Source organism: Nuphar pumila, chromosome 3, assembly GCF_984573655.1.
Source record: "Nuphar pumila chromosome 3, dmNupPumi1.hap1.1, whole genome shotgun sequence".
NCBI classification, from domain to species: Eukaryota; Viridiplantae; Streptophyta; class Magnoliopsida; order Nymphaeales; family Nymphaeaceae; genus Nuphar; species Nuphar pumila.
This window is the reverse complement of record NC_143251.1, coordinates 17,902,589-17,923,023: the sequence shown is the minus strand read 5'-3', so window position 1 is coordinate 17,923,023 and position 20,435 is coordinate 17,902,589. Positions and strand designations below refer to the sequence as shown.

Below are 20,435 nucleotides of genomic sequence, written 5' to 3'. Positions count from 1 at the left end.
AGGTTAGTGGGGTGAATGGAAGGGGATTTGAAGAAGTGTAGAAGAGACGAGAGAAACAAATAGGAGAAAAAAAAGAGTATAGAGATGGTAGAATGAGAGATGAGATTGGGAGTAGTGATATCTTCACAAAGACACTTCACTTAGCCATAGTTATAAATAATGCATATGATACGATACAGTATGAGAATTTAACAGCCCAGGGTCAATACTGTAATGAAGTATGCGGAAGAATTTAAGAATGCCAAAGCATTCACAATGTCCAACACGGACAAATGAAACCAGCACAAGAGAGAAAATCCACTAAGGGATATACGAAGGGCCTTATAATAAGGCTACACACATAAAAGAATATTTCTTTTATTGAAGAGGAGCTCTCTAAGAGCCATGCCAAATACAAGGGGGGTTCCCCCTATTTATAAGAGAAGGGAGACCAAAGGGGGCTCCCAATAGAGTCGTTGGGAGCCCCCAACGGTCACAATTGTGACCGTTGGGGGGCCCAACGACTCCATTGTGGGGCCCCTTTTCGGTATCCCAAAATACATTTAAAAATAAAAAAACAAAAAATAAAAGACAGTAAAATAAAAGAAATAAAACAAGTACCCATATTGGGTACTTGTGAAAAGACCATAATACCCCTATCGGGTATTATGGTAAATACATCTATTTATATATATATATATATAGATGTATTATTACATATTATTACATATGTCTTAACACCCCCCCTCAAACTTTACGGGGAAATGACCGAAAGTTTGCCAAGAAGGAACAAGAAGCGAGGAGCAGGCAGGGCTTTGGTAAAGAAATCTGCAAGTTGATATTCTGAAGTGACATATGGTAGTGTAACTGTCCCACGAAGATATTCATCACGTACATAGTGACAGTCCATTTCAATATGCTTAGTCCTCTCATGAAAGGTGTGGTTGCTGGCAATGTAGATGGCACTTTTGTTGTCGCAACAAAGCTTCGAAGCACCGGTAATTTCGACTCCCATATCTTGAAGAAGACTTCAAAGCCACACAAGCTCCATTGTAGTAGTTGTCATAGCCCTGTATTCTGCTTCAGTAGAAGACAATGAGACTTTCTGTTGTTTCTTGCACCTCCAAGCAATTAGTGAATCTCCTAGGAAAACACAAAAGCCAGTAGTTGAGATTCAATCATTTGGGTTTCCTCCCCAGTCAGCATCAGTATAAGCCAGTAAGTCTAAGGAAGAGAGTGAGTGTAATAATCGCAAATTTTATACAATTACCTAGAAACTTTGTGTATATATATATATTTTATAATTAGCATGATTTGGGCCTAAGATCCGTTACCCGAATTCAAAAAGAAAAAAAATATATGGGTATTAAAGTATAATAGCAAATAAACTTGTCGAATCCATCGTTGGACCCAAGTGGATCCAACCCATGGATCCACTAATATTCACGCGACCCAGATCCACATTTTTTTTAATTCCCCGGATCCAAATCGCTACCGGGTCCAGCGTCGCGGTTCGGACCCGGACCCAGCCCACACCCTGCAAAAGGAAACAAGTGGAGGTTAAAAATAAAAATTAAGGGGCAACCCGATAAAAATGCAAGGGGGGGGGGGGGGGGAAACCTTCTCCCCCGATATATCGGGTGTTAGGGTTCAGCTGAACCCTAACACGCAAAGAGTATGGGAGTTGGGGGAGATCGCAGCCGCCGGGAGGAGGAGGAGCTTCCTTCCTTTTCGGGTGGCCACCCTCCTACAAAAGGGGACCCCCGAACCTCTCTCTCTCACTATCCCATTCTCTCTCTCTCTAACCCTCGGATCGCCCCCCCCCCCCGAGCTCGGGCCTGCTATTCGAAGCCCTGTCAGGAGACGCAACCGACCTCCTCTCGTAGCTGCCGCAACAACTTCGCCGGAAAATGGTAGGGTTTCTGTAAAAAAAATTTTCGGGTCGATCATGGATTGGGTGGGATGTGGGTTGTCCAAAACCCAAATCGGTCGATTTGTGGGGGGGGGGGGGAATCCCCAATTTGGGGTTGTCTGCCACCCCCAAACCGAAAACCCCAAATCTACGATTTGAGGGTTTCAGATTGTTTTGAAAAGAAGAAGAAGGGGAAAATGGTTAATTACATCTGATATGATTTAGTAATATATCCTCTTTTGTTAGCTAAATATGTCATACAGATGACCCATAGGTTATGTGGTTCTTACATTTTGTTCTTTTGAATGTGAATCCCTTATTTTCTGCATTTTAGAAATCTGGTTCTTATGGTGGGCTTAAATAACATGAATTGTGGGAAATGGTGGCTCATATGCATATCCTCTAGGCATAATGTGAATGGCGTCTTGGCTGTTGTGAAAACCCTGCATGCTAAATTACAAAAAAAAAAGGGATCCGTACATGAGATATTGTTATTACTAAACCAAATGATTAACTAGTAGGATTATTAGCTTGTTGATAACGTACAGAGAGGGCACTCAATCAGATTACATAATTTTAATTAGAGTTGTGTACTTAATTAATAAGTTTTATTTGGGTTTTCACATATAAACCGGGCTTTGTCTTATTGTATTCCCATTAGTTAACATTAACTGCATACATCGATATATTCTAATTGGTTAACAACAACTGTTTATATTGATTCGTTCAATTTAGTTAACAATAACTGCTCGCATTGAGATATTCTAATTAGTTTATGATAACTGCATACATTGGTATATTCTAATTAGTTAACCTGAAATGCATGCGTAAGTTTAGTGTTTTCAATTGATGAATCATTGTGCGATACTGCAGGCAGATGTACAAGCCTTGTGACCTTTTGTCATCTGATCGATAAATGTAGAATGCATGCTTAATTCCAGTGTTTTCATTTAATTCATTTTTAAATCAAAGTACAGGCCCTGCTCGAGTTCTGGTTATATGTTACTTCATGCCCAACACAGAGTAGAGGTTTTCTGTTATATTCTATTTCATAAATCGCACATATACATGTTTTTGATTTTACATTGCGCACTTATATGTTCAGATTATGCCCTATTTGATTGTACCTGGTATTGCACGAAAACATATATGTAGTTGCTGAATAAGTACAGTAATCAAATTAGCTCATCTGCGGCTCATTCTTTAGCTATTATTGGATATTGCGTACCTTTGTATCAACATGTTGTTCTGTTAAAAGCAATGACAATTGGAGAGCTGGCATTCAAGATAGTGGCTGGAACTTCTTACTGACATAAATTATTAGGAGTTAATTTTAAGGACTGTGAGGTTGCTTGTTTTAGGCTCAATGATAGTTTTCAACTCTTAAGATAAATCCTTGATCTCTTTATGTAGAAATTGAGTGAGACATATCAAAGAGAGGTTATGTATTGACATTGTGTATTGCATGTACTCAGATTATGTGAATTTTTTTTCCTTGGTGCATTGTGAATTGAAAGAAAATAATCTAGTGGTAAACTAAATGGGTAAATGATTAAGTTAGTCAGGGTTATCCCCTCCTGCTAGGGGATTGTTTGGGAAACCTTGCCCAATGGGCGATACGGGTTAAGTACCTAATGAAGGTACGTGGGCTGGTTCAAGTATATTGGTAAAGAAATTAAATAATAACTTTTGTGCTTGACTGATTTAAAGGCACCAGAGCACTTTGAGTGGGTTATGCAATCAATACGACAAAGGATGGGAACTGTTCTATACCCTTGGTAAAATGACTAAGGTTGGGAATTCTACTGCCGTGGTAGTAGAAGGAAGTTGGGGAAATGCCCTGTACTTCGGGAAATTTATTAAATGAAAAGATTAACCCACTCAAATTCGGGCTTACCTTGGAGAGGGTAGGTGGTACAAAACTCTGCGGACTCGTGTTTTGGTTTCGAGCGTAAAGCGACTCGTTGGTCCCAATCCTCAGAGTTGGGGGACCCAGACTACCAATATATCCTAGGTGGTAGCTCTTTTGTTCTTCTGCAGAAGTTAGGGATGCATCCTGCTTTGGTTTTGACCTTTGGGAGTTTCTCTCGGTCATTGACCGCTCCCTTGGGATTTCAGTCTCAGTTAGAATGTTCGGGTTAATAAAATACCCTTGAATAATACACCCCCGAACGTTTTCTTCTGAGATGGTTGCCTTGGCCCGCGTGTACCCGTGGGATAAGAGAAGATAAACATCAACTAGAACAGTTAGGTATCACTGTGTTGGAGTCATTAAAGAGACATTTGCATACTCTTTCATCATGCTTTATATTCGGTGCTTATGATGAAACAACATCCTAAACTGTGCATATATTAGTTAATTGAATTCATATTATGAATGTTATATAGATGTTATTCATGTTAGTGTAAGTTCTGTTACAGAATATGCTTTAATTGCTTAATACCTTACTTGCTTAATTGTTGTAGTTGCATAAAATGCTTTTCGTGCTTAAGTATAACTGTTACGTAATCTACCCTTCTACTTAGATATATGTCTGTTATTGTTGTTGCATCGACTTCCTTATGTGTTTATGTTTAAACTGAAAATCAAATACGACACTCACATCACACACCTGACACATGATCTACTTGCAAGAATAATTACAGTTTTTCTACTTAGACGTGGTAGTCTAATTCCTATAACTTTTATCATTTTAAGGCACAGAGTAACTCTATGAGCAATGCGGGATGAGGCGCTGACCAAGACTTGATCTATTTGTTCCCTGGCGATCCTACTTTCTTTCAGATTGGAAATTTTAGTTTGAGATTCATAATGTGAAAACTCTGATGTTGGATTCGATTATTATTGAAATAAAAATAAATGGTGTGGTTTGCTTTTACCTTCCTGTATCGTTCTGAAATGCTTAACCCTGGAATCATTTGTTGTTTCCGCTTCAAAAAAGAAAATCCTCAAAAATCTGGGTTTAAATTTCGAGGCGTTACAGTGAGGATAGGAATAGCCCTTTAGTCAAAGTATTTTTGATGTATCGAATGATCCGGAGCACAACACTCATATGCACAGATGTAGGAACACTCATATACACAGATGTAGGAGCATGCTGAAATTGGCTTGCAGAGTGCACAGCATGAGCAATATCCGGCCTGGTGATAGTCAGATAGGTGAGGGAGCCAATGAGTTGCCTGTAGGGCGTAGGATCATCCAGCAGAACTCCATCCTCCAGTCGAAGTTTAGCATTGATAACCTCGGTAGTCTCCACCTTTTTGTCATCTGAAATCCCAGATTTGGAACATATGTCTGCAGTAAGCTTCATCTGTGACAATATATACCCTCGAGGAGAGTATGCTACTTCTATACCAAGAAAGTACCTGAGAAAACCCAGATCAGACATATCAAAATTATGTTTTAACATATTTTTAACATTAAAAACACCACTTTCATCATTGCCAGTGATGATCATATCATCAACATAAAGTAGAAGGATGATGATACTATTACCTGCACGTTTAACAAAAAGAGCAGTGTCAGTATAACATGAACGAAATCCCAATTTTAACATGATAGCACTAAATCTATCATACCAAGCCTTAGGGGCTTGTTTAAGACCATATAAAGCTTTTAATAACCGAAGAGTTTGACCTTGGTTAACATTAATTCCCGGCGAAGGGTCCATATATACTTCTTCATTCAACTGACCATTAAGAAAGGCATTTTTAACATCTAATTGAAATATAGGCCATTTCTTAGATGATGCTACCGCTATTAGAGTTTTAACGCTTGTCATGCGAGCCACAGGGGCAAAAGTCTCCTCATAATCGATGTCATATTCTTGTGAATATCCCTTAGCAACTAATCTAGCTTTATAACGTTCTAGGGAACCATCACTTTTTGTTTTGACTTTGTAGACCCATCGACATCCTATAACTTTTTTATTTGGAGGAAGGTGAACTATTTCCCAAGTTTTAGCCTTATTTAAAGCATCTAGTTAAACTTTCATTGCTTCAACCCAATGAGGAATATTTTTTGCTTGATTATAGTGGGAAGGTTCATAGTAAGAATGCAAGACAATTAGACAAGCTCTATATTTAGGTGAGAGAGTTTCATATGAGACAAACCTATTAGGTGGAATTGATTCTCTAGAAGAACGCCTAAGGGAGGTTTCTTCTAGGGGTTCATTAAGCCGCAAGAATTTTTCTAAAGCACTAATAGGTTGTGCTTCCTCACGCCGAGTGTATACTTGGAGATTGTCACCATTAGTTGGTGATACACCATTATCATGAGTATTTTCTAAAAATTCCGGATGACTCAAAAGGTCATCATTTGAGTCTTCTAAAAGATCATTGATAAACATATAAACAATTTCATTTGGTTTTTCCAAAATTTCAAATCCATTTTCATCTTCTAAAAAGGTCACATCTTTGGAGACAAATAATTTATTGTTCTTATAGTCAAAGCATCTATAGCCCTTTTGATTTTCACCATATCCTAAAAATACGCATTCTATTGCTTTAGGTGACAATTTGTCTCTTTTATGTAAAAGAACAAAGCATTTACACCCAAAAATACGAAGACGATTGTAGTCGGGTGTCATATTGAAAAGTTTTTCATAAGGAGAGATATGGTTCAATTTTGAAGATGGCATCCTATTGATTAAATAGGTGGAGGTTAACACGGCTTCGGCCCAAAAACTTTCAGAAATATTTTTAGAAATAAGTAAGGATCTAGTGGTTTCTAAAATATGTCTATGTTTTCTTTCCGCTAGACCGTTTTGTTGAGGAGTTCTTGGGCAAGATTTTTGATGACAAATGCCATGTTGTTTTAGATATGATTGAAAATCATTTGATAAGTACTCTCCACCCGAATCGGATCTAAGAATGGATATTTGACTTTGAAATTGATTTTGAACTTTTGCATGAAATTCTTTGAAGAAGTTAAAAACTTCCGATTTAAAGTTAAGAAAATAAATCCATACATATCTAGTATAATCATCAATAAAAGTAACATAATACGAATAACCACCTTTGGATAGAACCGGAGATGGTCCCCATACATCGGAATGCACCAATTCAAAAGGTCTTGTTGTCACAAAGGTTCTAATAGGAAAAGGAGTAGACTTCATTTTTCCAAAAATGCAATCTTTGCAATTGATATCTTTTTCTTTACAAAACTTGTTTCCAAAAGGAAAAAGATACATTTTAGAGTAACTTGGATGTCCAAGCCTTTTATGCCAAGTTTCAATATTTTTGTCTTGGACATAAGTACAAAATGAGGTATTTGGAAGTATTAAGTTATCCATAAAATAAAGGTCTCCCTTCCTATGGCCTTGCCCAATCCGCTTCCCGGACCGGAGATCCTGCACAAAGCACCCTTGGGATGAGAAAGATATTTCACATCCATGGTCGGCTATTTGAGAAACGGAAAAGAGGTTAAGATTTAATTTAGGAACTATTCTAACTTTTGGAACAAGAAAATTTTGAACATTTTTAGAATCAAGAGTTCCAATACCATTTATTTTAAGAAAAGTTCCATCGGCCGTAGAGATACAAGATATTTTTGAATTGGTATGCACATTGGTTAATGCATTTTCATGAGGAGTCATGTGAAAAGAGGCTCCGGAATCTAAAATCCAAGAGTACGTACCGGGAGGTGATGATGAGGCAATGGCGGCACCGGAGGTGGAAGAAGTAGCCTTTAGAATTTGTTGGAGAGCCAAGGAGATTTGTCCAAGAGTATCTTTGAGATCCCCGTTCTTGCCGTCATCTTCTTTGGTGGATGATTCTTCAACGGAAGCCACCTTTGGCTTGAATGCCCCATTTAGTTTTGGGCAAACGGGTTTAATATGTCCCGGCTCATAACAATGATGACATATAATCATTTTTCTTCCACCACTCCCTTGCTTACCAAAATGAGGTGGTTTGTATGTTTTAACATAATTGCCGGGTTTAGATACGGCAAGAACTTCCTCTATGCTTTTACCCATGCTATGCCTAGTCTCTTCTTGAGTAATCTCGGCAATAGCCTCTTCTAAGGGAGGAAACGTAGATCTATGGAGAAGTGAGGATCTAACTTGTTCAAATTCGGGACGAAGCCCAAATAAAAATTGAAACAATCTATCTTGTTCCATTTGTTTTTGTCTTAGTACCACATCCTCCATAGCCACCCATTTAGGCTCTAAAAGAGCCAATTCATCCCACAAAGGATTTAGAGCACTATAATAAACTTGTATGCTCATGTCACCTTGTTTTGTGGTTCTTACTTTTTCTTGCAAAAAATAAGCTCTTGCAAGATCCTTTTGGGTAAACATACCCTTCATAAAAAACCAAGCTTCATTTGCCCGGCGGAATTTTGCAATATTTGCACATACCTTGAGTTCGACATTATTCATAAACCATGCTAGGATTTTTGCATGGTTGCTCTCCCAATCTTCCTTTGGGTGATTATAATCTTCAATGGCCTTGAGACGAGCATCACCTTCAAGTGCTTTCTCTTGATCTCCTTCCATCTTTGTGAGCTTAAGTTGGGGTTCCGGAACGGTTCCCATTACATAACCCCAAAGCTTCTTGCCTTTGAGATTATTCTCCATTGCGGATGCCCACATCATGTATTTTTTCCCATTGAGTTTGAATGATAGATCGATCTTGACTTCCATTGCTACAAAATGAAGATGTGAGAAAGAAAGGAAGTAGAGAGAGACACGATTTTACCTTAGAAGATCGTATGGCTCTGATACCATGTAATGAAGTATGCGGAAGAATTTAAGAATGCCAAAGCATTCACAATGTCCAACACGAACAAATGAAACAAGCACAAGAGAGAAAATCCACTAAGGGATATACGAAGGGCCTTATAATAAGGCTACACACATAAAAGAATATTTCTTTTATTGAAGAGGAGCTCTCTAAGAGCCATGCCAAATACAAGGGGGGTTCCCCCTATTTATAAGAGAAGGGAGACCAAAGGGGGCTCCCAATAGAGTCGTTGGGAGCCCCCAACGGTCAGAATTGTGACCGTTGGGGGCCCCAACGACTCCATTGTGGGGCCCCTTTTTGGTATCCCAAATACATTTAAAAACAAAAAAACAAAAAATAAAAGACAGTAAAATAAAAGAAATAAAACAAGTACCCCTATTGGGTACTTGTGAAAAGACCATAATACCCCTATCGGGTATTATGGTAAATACATCTATATTTATATATATATATAGATGTATTATTACATATTATTACATATGTCTTAACAAATACAACCCTAAAGCCTAGTTTCAGGGTTGTATCTGCCCTGTATTGTATCTATCTTATGATGCAGTGATATATCATACGTATACCGATATTTTTTTAGCACTGATTTGATTCCTTTGGAATTTTTAAGGGGTCTGACCCTTTTTGTCTGGACCCTATAAATGCTTAGGGGTCATTTTTTACACCTTTACACATTGTTGTGTATGTGAGAGAGAATGTGTGAGGGTTTTGAGGGTTTCAACTTTCAAGAGTGGTTTTTTGGGGATTTTTGGAGTTCACATGTAAGAGGCCAAATTTGTGCGAGAAAGGTTGAAGTAAAAGATCTTCACAACTCCTTTTTTTGAGCATTTGAGATAAAACTCCCGCTTTTCTTCACATTTTGATACACAACATTCTCAAGAACCTTGGGTGAGGTGTGTGTGTGTGTGTGTGTGTGTGTGTGTCCGTACACACACATATTGTGAAAAAAAGTCTTCAGTGGCAGTCAGTGCTAAAGGGTGTTTTTGTGCAACACCTGGTGCACAATGGCACATCCGATGGAAGTCGCATTCGACATTACCCTTTTCCTACACACACTCCATAGAATGCATGATAACATTTATAATTATTCAATAAATTTTTTAAAGTTTTAGTTTTTAACTTTGAACCATTTTTCACCTATGTTATATACGCGCAGGTGTGACATGTGCTTTTGGGGGTTGGGGGGTGAGCAGAAGCACCCATGTTACATGACCACACCTGTATGAATGTGACAGTTCTGGATAGACTTTGGAGTTTGGAGAACAAAGAATTTCAAAATATCTGAAATTTTGTGTATTTGTTCCAATGGCAGCAACACATAACAGGGGCTTATTTGGTTGCATTTTTGGCAGAAAAGGTGAGGTCCTCAAGACTATGACCTATATATTCCAATATCAAGAAACCAACATCTAAACTTTTTGATTATCAAGGAAAGATACAAGAAATCCAACACTTCATGGAAATGATATTTCCTTAAACATTGTCCTAAATATGGTTGTTAGTGTCAAGAACTTAGAAAATTTGATATTCCAAAATTGTTGAAATCATTTTGATGCATTATCTATGTCCCAATCATGTCTTTTGACATAAAAAAATAATGGTGACAATCAAGGTTATGCAAAATTGTTTTGTAAAGCGTTATCTATCTCTTTGGTGCATACATGTTTTTTCTCACATACCTTTTATAATATAAACTGTATTTTTGCACTAATCATCAACAGCCACAACTTTTTGGACTATGACCGATAGTTAAATAATGTCAACCTGATCTTGGAAATATATACTGCAAACTTGCAAAGCTTTCTGAAACAGCATCGCCATGAAATCTATATTATCTTGTCCATTTGGATGGCCATGAATGCTATAGCAATTCTGCTATCCGAAATGTCACATACCAGGTAAAAATGCACAGATGGCTTCGACTGATGACTCCATGAATAAGTGTCAACCCAATGCGTTAGCCAAAAATCATTGCCATTTCGTGATGCTTGCATTAAAAATACAGACAAACAGATAACCACAGCAACTGGCAGGCCAGCGAATTTGGCATAACTCCTAGAAAAGCAAAGAATGAAAGAAATTTCACATAATCAGTTCTAACTGTAATAGATAGATATAAGATATATTGCAAAATTTACGCACTCACTTGTATACAGAAAATTCAACTTTACCCACTTTCCGGAGTTCTTCCTCTACTGTTTCCGTTACTTCTTCCAAGGATTCAGCCATAGAATTTATTTCTGATTCTAGTGTCTGGTTAGTTATCCTGGCACTTTCCATGATGCTTTTCTTTTGAGCACAGATCTCAATGTTTGTTAGAGAACGAGTTGCAAATGAGGAAAGTACGAAGTCAGCTAAACTTCCCGACCACCTAATATGCCCTCTATCCATAACTATAACCATGTCAGCAGAAGAAATTGTCTGCATAATAAGAAAAAAATAATTCATGTTTTACAGAATACATGGACAAAACAAACTAAAACATAAAAGATTTCAGAAGAACAATAAAATCCTAACATGAACATTATAATGAAAGTGCTGAATTTAAGAAATCATCAACAAAATGTGGTTATACCATTCACTAAATAATGGGTCAATTTTCCCCAGTGATCAATTGGAGAAACTAAATTGTTGAATTTCACAAAATCCACCAGATTCTTCTACAAATTCTGTCTGGGTCAGATGAATTGAAAGTCTCAAAATTAACAGATTACCAGATTTAGATGAACCCAAACAAAATTACTCTAAGCAATGACCAGTTGTTGAGACTTCTCTAAAGCTCCAGCAGTACTCAGCTGAACCAGATGCTGAGCTTGTGAATCTCAGCCAGAACCAGAACCTTCAAGAAGTATATTGTTGTCCGGCAAAAAAAATTCTCTCATTCAGGTGTCCTTTGCTCTGATACCGTATCAGTGCAGCAGAACAAGAGACCAGGTTGAGAAGAATAAATAGTTTTCATTGATTGAATAGTAAATGTTGTTGGTCCTTAAATAGGCCCCATTACAACAGTTAGAAACAAAATAGGACAAATATGTTCTTGCTAATTACACTGGTTAACGGTCCTTGTTAATTTACAATGGTCAACAAAGAATAAAAGACTCAAATATCCTTATCTACCTATATACAAACAAAAAATTGGATCCTGGATCCAGTTGCAACAGGTATTGTAACGCCCCAAAATTTCAAACTTGCGAACCTTTCAGAAAACAGGCAAGAGACTAGAAAAATTTGTTTTCTTTCAGAGTTTGTTTATGAAATCAGCAGAAGACTATTCTTTTGTTAAATTCAAAAAGTCAAGTTGACAACTTTGGGCACATTAGCTAAAAGAACCAAAACTCACTACACATGATACTTGCAAAACACTTGGAAAATCCACTTTCATTTAAAGAAGATCCCAAATAATACCAAATTCGGATATCCAAAGGAAAATCCGTGACAAAACTCAAAAACGTCCAGGACGCGAGCTAAGAGCAGGAAAAAAAAATCTTGAAGTCATCTTGCCATCACCCGTATTGTACCTAATCATTACCTGTACTCATAGAATGAGTTAGTTTCGCGAAAAACTAGTAAGTGCACAAGAGAGACTACAGAAAACTGAATTAAGAGCATTTAATTCAGCATGCTAAGCAATTTAAAACAGATCAACAGTTAAACAGGTAAGCAGTTCAAAGCAGGTAAGCACTTCAAAGCAAGTAAGCAGTGCAACTGTCAAACGCAACATGACGATTCATTTGATCGTAAGTTGTGAACTACCACGCAACTAGAAAGTCTTATGACCCATCAACCAATATGAACAGACTTTATGTTTCGATATTACTGGCCTGTGGGTATGCGCAGATAAATCGTAGAAACAACTAAGACTAGTTCGGGCGTCTGTTATTCTATGTATTTTCAATAACCCGAATAGCTAGTTGAGTCCGCTCCTAAGAGAACGGCTTTAGCCGAGAGAGGATTCCCCAAAGGCAGGTACTTGACAACGGATGCATCCAACTTCTGCAGAAGTCCATAGGATCTACCACCTAGGATAATGTCTGGTAGTCCCTTCCCTTAACTCCAATGACTGGGGAGGCAGGATCTTTGCCCGTAGAGTGGTTATTAACAATGTGTCCATTGGAGGGTGTACCGCTCTGTCCTCTTTTGACAGACTACAAGAAGTGAATGAGTGCGTCAGGGGTAAATTAACTGACAACTCATTCTATATGCTCTAGTCTTTTGACCAAATGAGCATCTTACCTATAAAGACGATCCCATTTTTATGTGTTTACAACATTGCGCATTTAGCACTGTTCGAGGTTGGACGACCGTCTCATCCGATCATCGCAGTACTAGCGTGTAGTGCACGACTATAAGTACTCTAGGATAAAAGGGGTATAGTTCCTCAATAAGAGCCTCAACAAAAGTGTTTCACAAATATGTAATGTTTCTCAAACTTTACTTTTGACATTATTTATCTTTTAAAACAGCCAACAACTTGTGCCAACATTTGGCATGCGATTTTCTAGAATCTCATCCGCTATCAGGGTATCTACATGCCTCGCATGACTCGATACCGGCCTCGATGAACGGGATACGAGTTTCTCAACAGAACCCCAGCTAAGAAGTTCGCTCAAGCCCTAATTCGGGGTTACCCGAGATATATCGAATAAACGAACAGAATCAGTCAATCACGTCCTTCCAAATACTTCGATTTGGGCAGTCTTTGATGCTTTTGCGCAGCTCCCTAAATTCTCAAGTCTACATTGCAGGACCGCTCACTCGAAAAGTCAGGATCCCTGCTAGGGATCCCTCTCCTTAGACGAGGATGCATCGTTAAGCCCCTGACTCAACTCTAATCGCAAGAGAGAGAGCGGTAAATGCCCCTTGCATCCTCAATGAGGATGCCTTTATGGCACATGCAATAAGCGAAAACTTGAGCGGCATCTGCAATGGCAAGACAGTAACGAAACATTTGCAAAAACGAGAGTCTGGGCGTATAGCGTGACGACAAAGTAAAGACTGTGAACAAAAGTGCAAACGCAAAGCCAGAGCGTGGAGCGTAACAGCAAAGTAAAGACATGACAGAAAGTAAAGGACAAGGATCGCAAAACCGCGTCCTTGAGTTAAATGAGTACTCGTATAAATATATATATATATATATGCATATATATTTATTTAATTCTCCTTTTTAGTTAATTAAACTTAATTCAATTGTCCAAGTCCTCCGTGCAATCTTTGTAACGACCCCAACTCCTACCTTTGAAAAATGCGGAATATTTTTTTTTTTTTTAAAAGAGTCGCGGAAAACTTCCCAGAGACCTGGGGTCCCTACAGTTCCAATTTCAGTTGGATAACCACACACCACAAAGCAACTTACATTTATCAATCATAACCAATCCACTGAATTCTTTTATTAATGAATCCATAAGAGTAATATGTTCCATGTCAAAAATGAAATATCAAACTGCAGGAAATTAGAAGAACTAAAAGAAAATAACAGTAGAGCCACTCTGTCCGTAAGTGAAGTCGTCTGAAACAAATGTGACCCTCGTATCTCTCAGAAGCTAGTCGACTTCACTGATACCTGTGCCTGGGAAAAACCAATAAAATAAGAGGGTCAGAAATCCGAAGAATTCTGCGTACAGGTTTCCCTAATGAATCAAATAAGAAAAAGAGCATAAATAAGATCCATGTAATATTTTGAGGAATACAATTATACTCAATTCTTAAGTCAATTAACCATTCATGCATAATTAAACAGTTAACAGGAGGGAACACGAAATATGCAACATTGATCATAACTTAATCAATAAGGCAATTAAATGTAAAATAGATCAACATCATACAATGATCAACATAAACAACTAACTGAACAGGTAAATATGCATGAACTAATGCATAGCAGGAATATGAATGATTTGTGTGCAATGCATGAACCATTTATTATCTTCCATTTAAGTTTTCCTCTTTCCATATGCATGTCCTATTAAATGCACACATCCTTAAGTTCCTCTTTTTAATTACAGTGGCCCGCGGATACACCAAACGGGTACAATCCCCGAGGTTAAGTAGGGTTCCCGGGGTAGCTTCACACACAATTTGTATTTTGTTACCGGGTTCCAAACTTAGCCCTCGACCGATATCAGGAAACAGCACCATCCATCGGAACCTTGGAAAACAACATCCAAAGTCGGGGACACCAGGGAAAACAGCATCCACTGGCGCCACTTTCTTGGTATACCAAAACAAACTCACAGCTGTGACCAACACACCACTCCCGGGTAAAGTGGCGGATTCTCCCTAAAACCGTGGCCAGGAGAAGAACCTCAATATCGGGTTCAGGGGCAACAAAACGCACACGGAGTTTTTGTATCCTCACGGTTTCCCCTAAACCGCAATATCCAAGATTCCCACGCTAAAGCAGGGACATCAAGGAGAAAGTGAATTACACTGTTCTTTATTTTCTTTTATCTGGTTATTAATTCATTTCCTTTTACATTTGCAAATTTACATGCAGAATTAATAATATAAGCTTGCACATCAGCATGCTAAGCTTTTCACGGGACCACAACCCGTGACAACATAGAACAGTGCAGTAAAATAATATCACATTTGATTTGTTGCAATGCACCAAAAATAACTAAAATAGAGAACAACTGGTTCTCGAGGCTCACCCAGCCCCTTATGATGCAAATGACCATCAATGCCTTCATAAGCAAAAATCATCAAGAGTATGTCACTTATGCATTCTTATCACACACTTTTCAATGCACATTCTTCTGCGACCAAAATCAATAATATTTTAATACATGAGCACGAGTTTCCACACCAACAATGCAATGCATACTTTCATTCATTGCACAATCCCTGCCAAATGCATGATTTCATTAATGAATTATTTCAGTTAAAACATACGAACACTCATGCTATTTTGATCTTGTAAAAGCACCTAAATTTCGTATATGTACCTGCACAAGTAAGCCTGCTTGCAACAACAATTTTAAATAAGTATCACACAACAAGTTCATTCACATAAGGAAAAGCACCCCTTTTGTGTGCATATGATTAAGCTCAATACACTTAACATAATCTGAAATATTTGCAGGCATAGCCTAACCAATTCATTTTTCATAAACAGAGAATTTGGGTCTGTCCAATACCAAACTGCATATATATTTTATATATATATATACATAGATGTATATATATATATATATATATATATATATATATATATATATATATATATATATATATATATATATATATATATATATATATATATATATATATATATGTGTGTGTTTTTAAACGGGAGACTGCCCCAGCACCCAGCTGACAAACAGTCGGCTGGGACTCGGCTCCAGCCCAGCCTACTCGGTCGGCTGAGCTTGGCAGTCACCATACACGCCCAGCTGGGCCAGTGAGCACCCTGCTAAGGCCTGGCAGAATGCTGCCCAGCTTGCACCAGTCCAACCGGGTTGGACTAGGCCTGACAGGGCCTGGCATGCCCCAACCGACCCACTCGGCTGGGCTGCCAGGTGTCCAGCTGGTACGAAGATGGGTCTGGTTCAGCCTGACCAGCATCCATCCTATGATGTTTAAGGAAGGATTTAAGTTAACAACGAATAAGTATGAACCATACAGAAAAAAAAAATGCTATATGTCTAGAGAAATAATGCAACTTAGCCTTTGACATTAATGTACAAAACAAATTCAAGAAACAAATTAGAAAAATATGAGACAACCACATAAAACAGGAAATAACCATGCCAATCGAATAAAATAAACATGTAGAGATAAATTCCTGACTCAAACAAAATAAAAGATTATGAATAACATAAACTGGGAACATGCACTATAAAACCGATGGGAAATAAGTATCAGTGCCAGGTCAGTCCTGCACAATAGATCAACCCATTTGTTTCCAAAACTGCTACTTTTTAATATGTGATCTAAAACGAGGTGCTCCAATGACATTCACCATGACCAATCATGCACACCTGACACGAAACTATGACAACTATTGTGGGTACACTTCATAGCCCCACAGGCTTGCATAGGCCTTTGCATCCAGACTTTTTCTACAAGTACTCCAAAGGGGATAAACATACCACTCAACACCAATGTTCTCAACTGAAAGCACATAAACATACTGTATCTCAAATCCTAAAGAAATATTGCCCATATGTCAAGATAGATAATACTCATGCAGTTAAATTTTTTCACTAAGTGGATGGTGAGTCTCATTCATATTTGAAAATTTTATGCATAAACTGAAACAGACTCAAATGTGCCTAGAAAATGCCTTGTGTAAAATGTCTGCCAAAGGCTGCCAAGCGTACCAGCCGATTGGCTGGCCTGGCATGCCTGTTAGACCTGCAATAGGCCTGCCCTTGGTTGGCCTGGCAGGGCCGACAGCTGCCCCAACCGAGCCCAGCTCGGTTGGGCTGCCAGGCACCCTACTGCGGCCAACAGCCCACATTAAAATATGTTTTTTTTTTTTTGACAGCATACCAAATTTCCTAAATAGTTTCAGAACAGCATGTATGCTCACATAACTCAAGTATACACATATTTACAAAGTTCATAGCCATGTCATGAAATAAAATATCAGTCATAAACATACGTTCACCAAAGTTTTTTTTTTTTTTGCCTTATTTCCAGATTTACATGTCTTACTAATCGGCAACATGGGTTCTTCAAAGAAAATTAACATCACCATGGGCACACACATGACAATCCCAATTTTGCACAGATAAAAATTCTGTTTTACTATAAGAATGCATTCATATGTACGTTGTTTCAAATAACCTAAAACAAAAGACCATGAAACACATGGATTTCATCAATGGATTGTAGAGTAAATGCTTAGATTTACTCACCCACATAGTTCTACACTAAAATACTTCATGGAAATCGAATCCATGTTCGTTTTCCTCATTTAACCCAAAAGAAAACCCGTACCTTTTTCGCTGGTTTTTCGGCGATTTTACCGGCGATCGGAAACTGTAGGCGCGTCCCTTGCGGCTGCTGTGACAGGGGTACCCACCGTGGCTGCGGTGGGTGTTGTTTTCCGGCGACCTCCACCTCCCCAAAACGTGCCCACACAGTCCGAAAGAGAGAGGGACGAGGGAAGAGGGAAGAGAGAAAGAGAGAGAGACGCGGGAAGAGAGAAAACGAGGGAGACGAGGGAGAGACCCCCTCTCCCTTCCCTTTTATCGGCTGATCCCCCCCCTTTCCATGCCGAGATTGGTGGGGATCGGTTACGCCAGCCGACCCCCCCTTCCTTCCTTCCTCTTTAGAAACAGCAGAATCGTGCCCTAGGCACGATTCTTGCTCTTCCCCAATTTTTAAAAAGGCTGCAGCCCGATATAGGGTTTTAAAAACCCTATCGGGTTATGGATCTGGGTCGGGTCCGACCCGGGTCCAAAAGCTTTCCTGCCTTTAAATTAAATCTTATTTATTCTTTTCTTTTAACGGGAGGGCCGGGTCCGGGTCTGCGACCTGCGGCTCAAGGTCCAAACCCGACCGGACTCTTGCATTCCACTAGGTATGGATCCATGGATTGGATCCAATCGTGGATCCCCTAAAAATACTCATATATTATATATTCTTATATATATATTTAATCCCATATACGAATATATAGGGTATTTTACCTATATCTATATGGATCCTATCTGGGTATCGGATCTGAAATGTGGATCCCAAGCCCATACATACATTATATACGTAGTTATTTCTTAAATAATTCGCCAAATTGAAAATTTTTGCACTTATGTAATTACATATATGTTTTACGAGATAAATATATATATAAAGACCCCTTTATGGATCCCGGATCCGCGACTTGGATCCCGAGCCCAAATCACATTGTTATGAAATATATATCATAATATATTTAAATAAAAACTTAAAAATTAAGGTTATTACAATCTTCCCCTACCTTGAGGAGTTGCGAGCTTGTTGGCGTCTGCGGGTGTAAGCGATTAACGGGTCGGGTCGCGAGGCACGAGCGGGATCCGTCGTACGAACTGCAAAAGCAAGACATCAACATGCTATCTCAATTAGAAAGGTAGAGATGATAGGAGCGTTGCCACTGTCCTGATGTGAAAGAAGTAGAGGCAGAGGCATCGTGTCCCTGCAAACCTGCTGAACGCGAAAGAAACAGGGGCAGGAGCCGTGAGCCCCTACTGACCTGCTGTCAGCAAACAACGAGGAGGCAAAGGGTTGCACCCCTACCTGTCGACGGTTCAAGCAGAGGCAGGGGTTGCGCCCTTGCCTTCCGAAAAATCAGACAGAGGCAGGAGTTGCACCCCTGCCTTCCGAAAATGAGACTAGGCAGGGGTTGTGCTCGCCCCTGCCTAACAAAAACAAGAGAGGCAGGGGGCTTCACCCTTGCCTGCTGAAGGAGCAAGGAGGCAGGGGGCTTCACCCCTGCCAGTCAAAATTAGCGGAGGCAGGGGCGACGCCCCTGCCTACTAGAAGGAGAAGGCGTAGGGAGGGGGCTCGGCCCCTACCCTGCAAAACGAGTGCACAGGGAGGGGCTTGGCCCCATCCCAGCCAAAGGGTACGCAGGGAAGGGACTCAGCCCCTCCCTTGCATACAGGAGGTAAAGGGAGTGGGCTCCACCCCTTCACTGTCGATGGAAGGTGCACGGAGGGTCGCATCCCCTCCCCTGAACAACGAGGGTGCAGGGAGGGGGCTCAACCCCTCCCCTACCGGAAAAAGGGAGCAGGGAGGGGCTCGACCCCCTCCCCTGCCGTAAAAGGGTGCAGGGAGGAGGCTGGGCCCCTCCCCTGCTAAAGATGGTGCAGGGAGGGGGTTTGACCCCTCACTTGGCCGCAGGGAGCACAGGGAGGGCTCGACCCCTCCCCTGCCAAAAGGAGGCGTAGGGAGGGGGCTCGACCCCTCCCCCGCCAAATACGGCACGCAGGGAGGGGCTCGACCCCTCCCCTGAGCCCCCTCCCTCGCAAAGCACATCGCAGGGAGGGGGCTTTGCCCCTCCCCTGCGATTTAAGGCAGCAAGGAGGGGGCTTTGCCCCTCCCTTGCGATTGAGAGACGCAGGGATGTGGCTCAACCCCTCCCTGCGCAAACGGAGAAGTGAGGGAGAGAGAGACGGAAGAAAAAGGAGAAGAAGAAGAGAAAAAGGGTGCATACTTGGAGGTCGCCGAAGGGAGGTCGCTGGCATGTGTGTGTCGCCGGAGGCCGCTGCTCGGCGAAAGCAAGGAGAGTGGGAGAGGTGGTCGAGGGAGAGAGTGTACAGAGAGAAACGAGAGAGCGAGAGGGGAAAGGGGGTTTCTATTTGAAACCCCTCCCTTGCCTCGCTGTCTTTAGAAAGCACGAGAGGCGGTGCCTCCGTTGGGTCAGGGTCCGGATCCGACCTGAATCCAAGCCCTTTTTTTTTAGGTTTTTACAGGTATCCCTAAAGATGTAAAACTGAGAGCCAAAAAGCATAATGGGTGATAACCCAAAGAAAATAAAGAACAAGTGGAAAAAGGAAGAAGAAAGGGAACAGAAACTGTAGCTTAACACTGAACAAACTTCGTCCAGATCACATTAACCAGTGATAATTCTATGCAGACTCACATCCAACAGCTAACCTCTCATGCCAATCATACAGACCACATCCTGTATAAAAAGACTTTGAAGCCAGAATTGTGCTAATCTGAATTTTAACTTGGCTTTATATCTTTGCAAGGTGTGCCAGTCGATGTGGTAAGCTATCATTAAGTATCATCTGAGTTTGGAAAAGAAACAACAGAATGCAACCAACTCCATGCAGCTATTATGTAAGATCTCGCAAAG

General features: G+C 40.0%; 1 protein-coding gene across 9 annotated transcripts in view; it reads right to left on the bottom strand.

The window, feature by feature from the left end:
• Window positions 1–20,435, bottom strand: part of ABCC13 (multidrug resistance-associated protein 11) — a 255,662-nt gene that overhangs the window by 58,286 nt on the left and 176,941 nt on the right. For 8 of the 9 annotated variants that reach the window (XR_016430764.1, XR_016430766.1, XR_016430765.1 and 5 more), the window contains 2 exons: window positions 10,794–11,068; window positions 10,543–10,702 (listed from right to left, as the gene is read on the bottom strand). The exons of the other annotated variant lie outside the window; for it this stretch is intronic. Coding sequence is in view for 5 of the 8 variants with exons in the window: in XM_089998956.1 (XP_089855082.1) it covers window positions 10,543–10,702; window positions 10,794–11,068 (435 nt within the window). In the remaining 3 variants the exon portion in view is untranslated. The remainder of the gene's footprint in view (window positions 1–10,542; window positions 10,703–10,793; window positions 11,069–20,435) is intronic. 9 annotated transcript variants of the gene reach the window in all.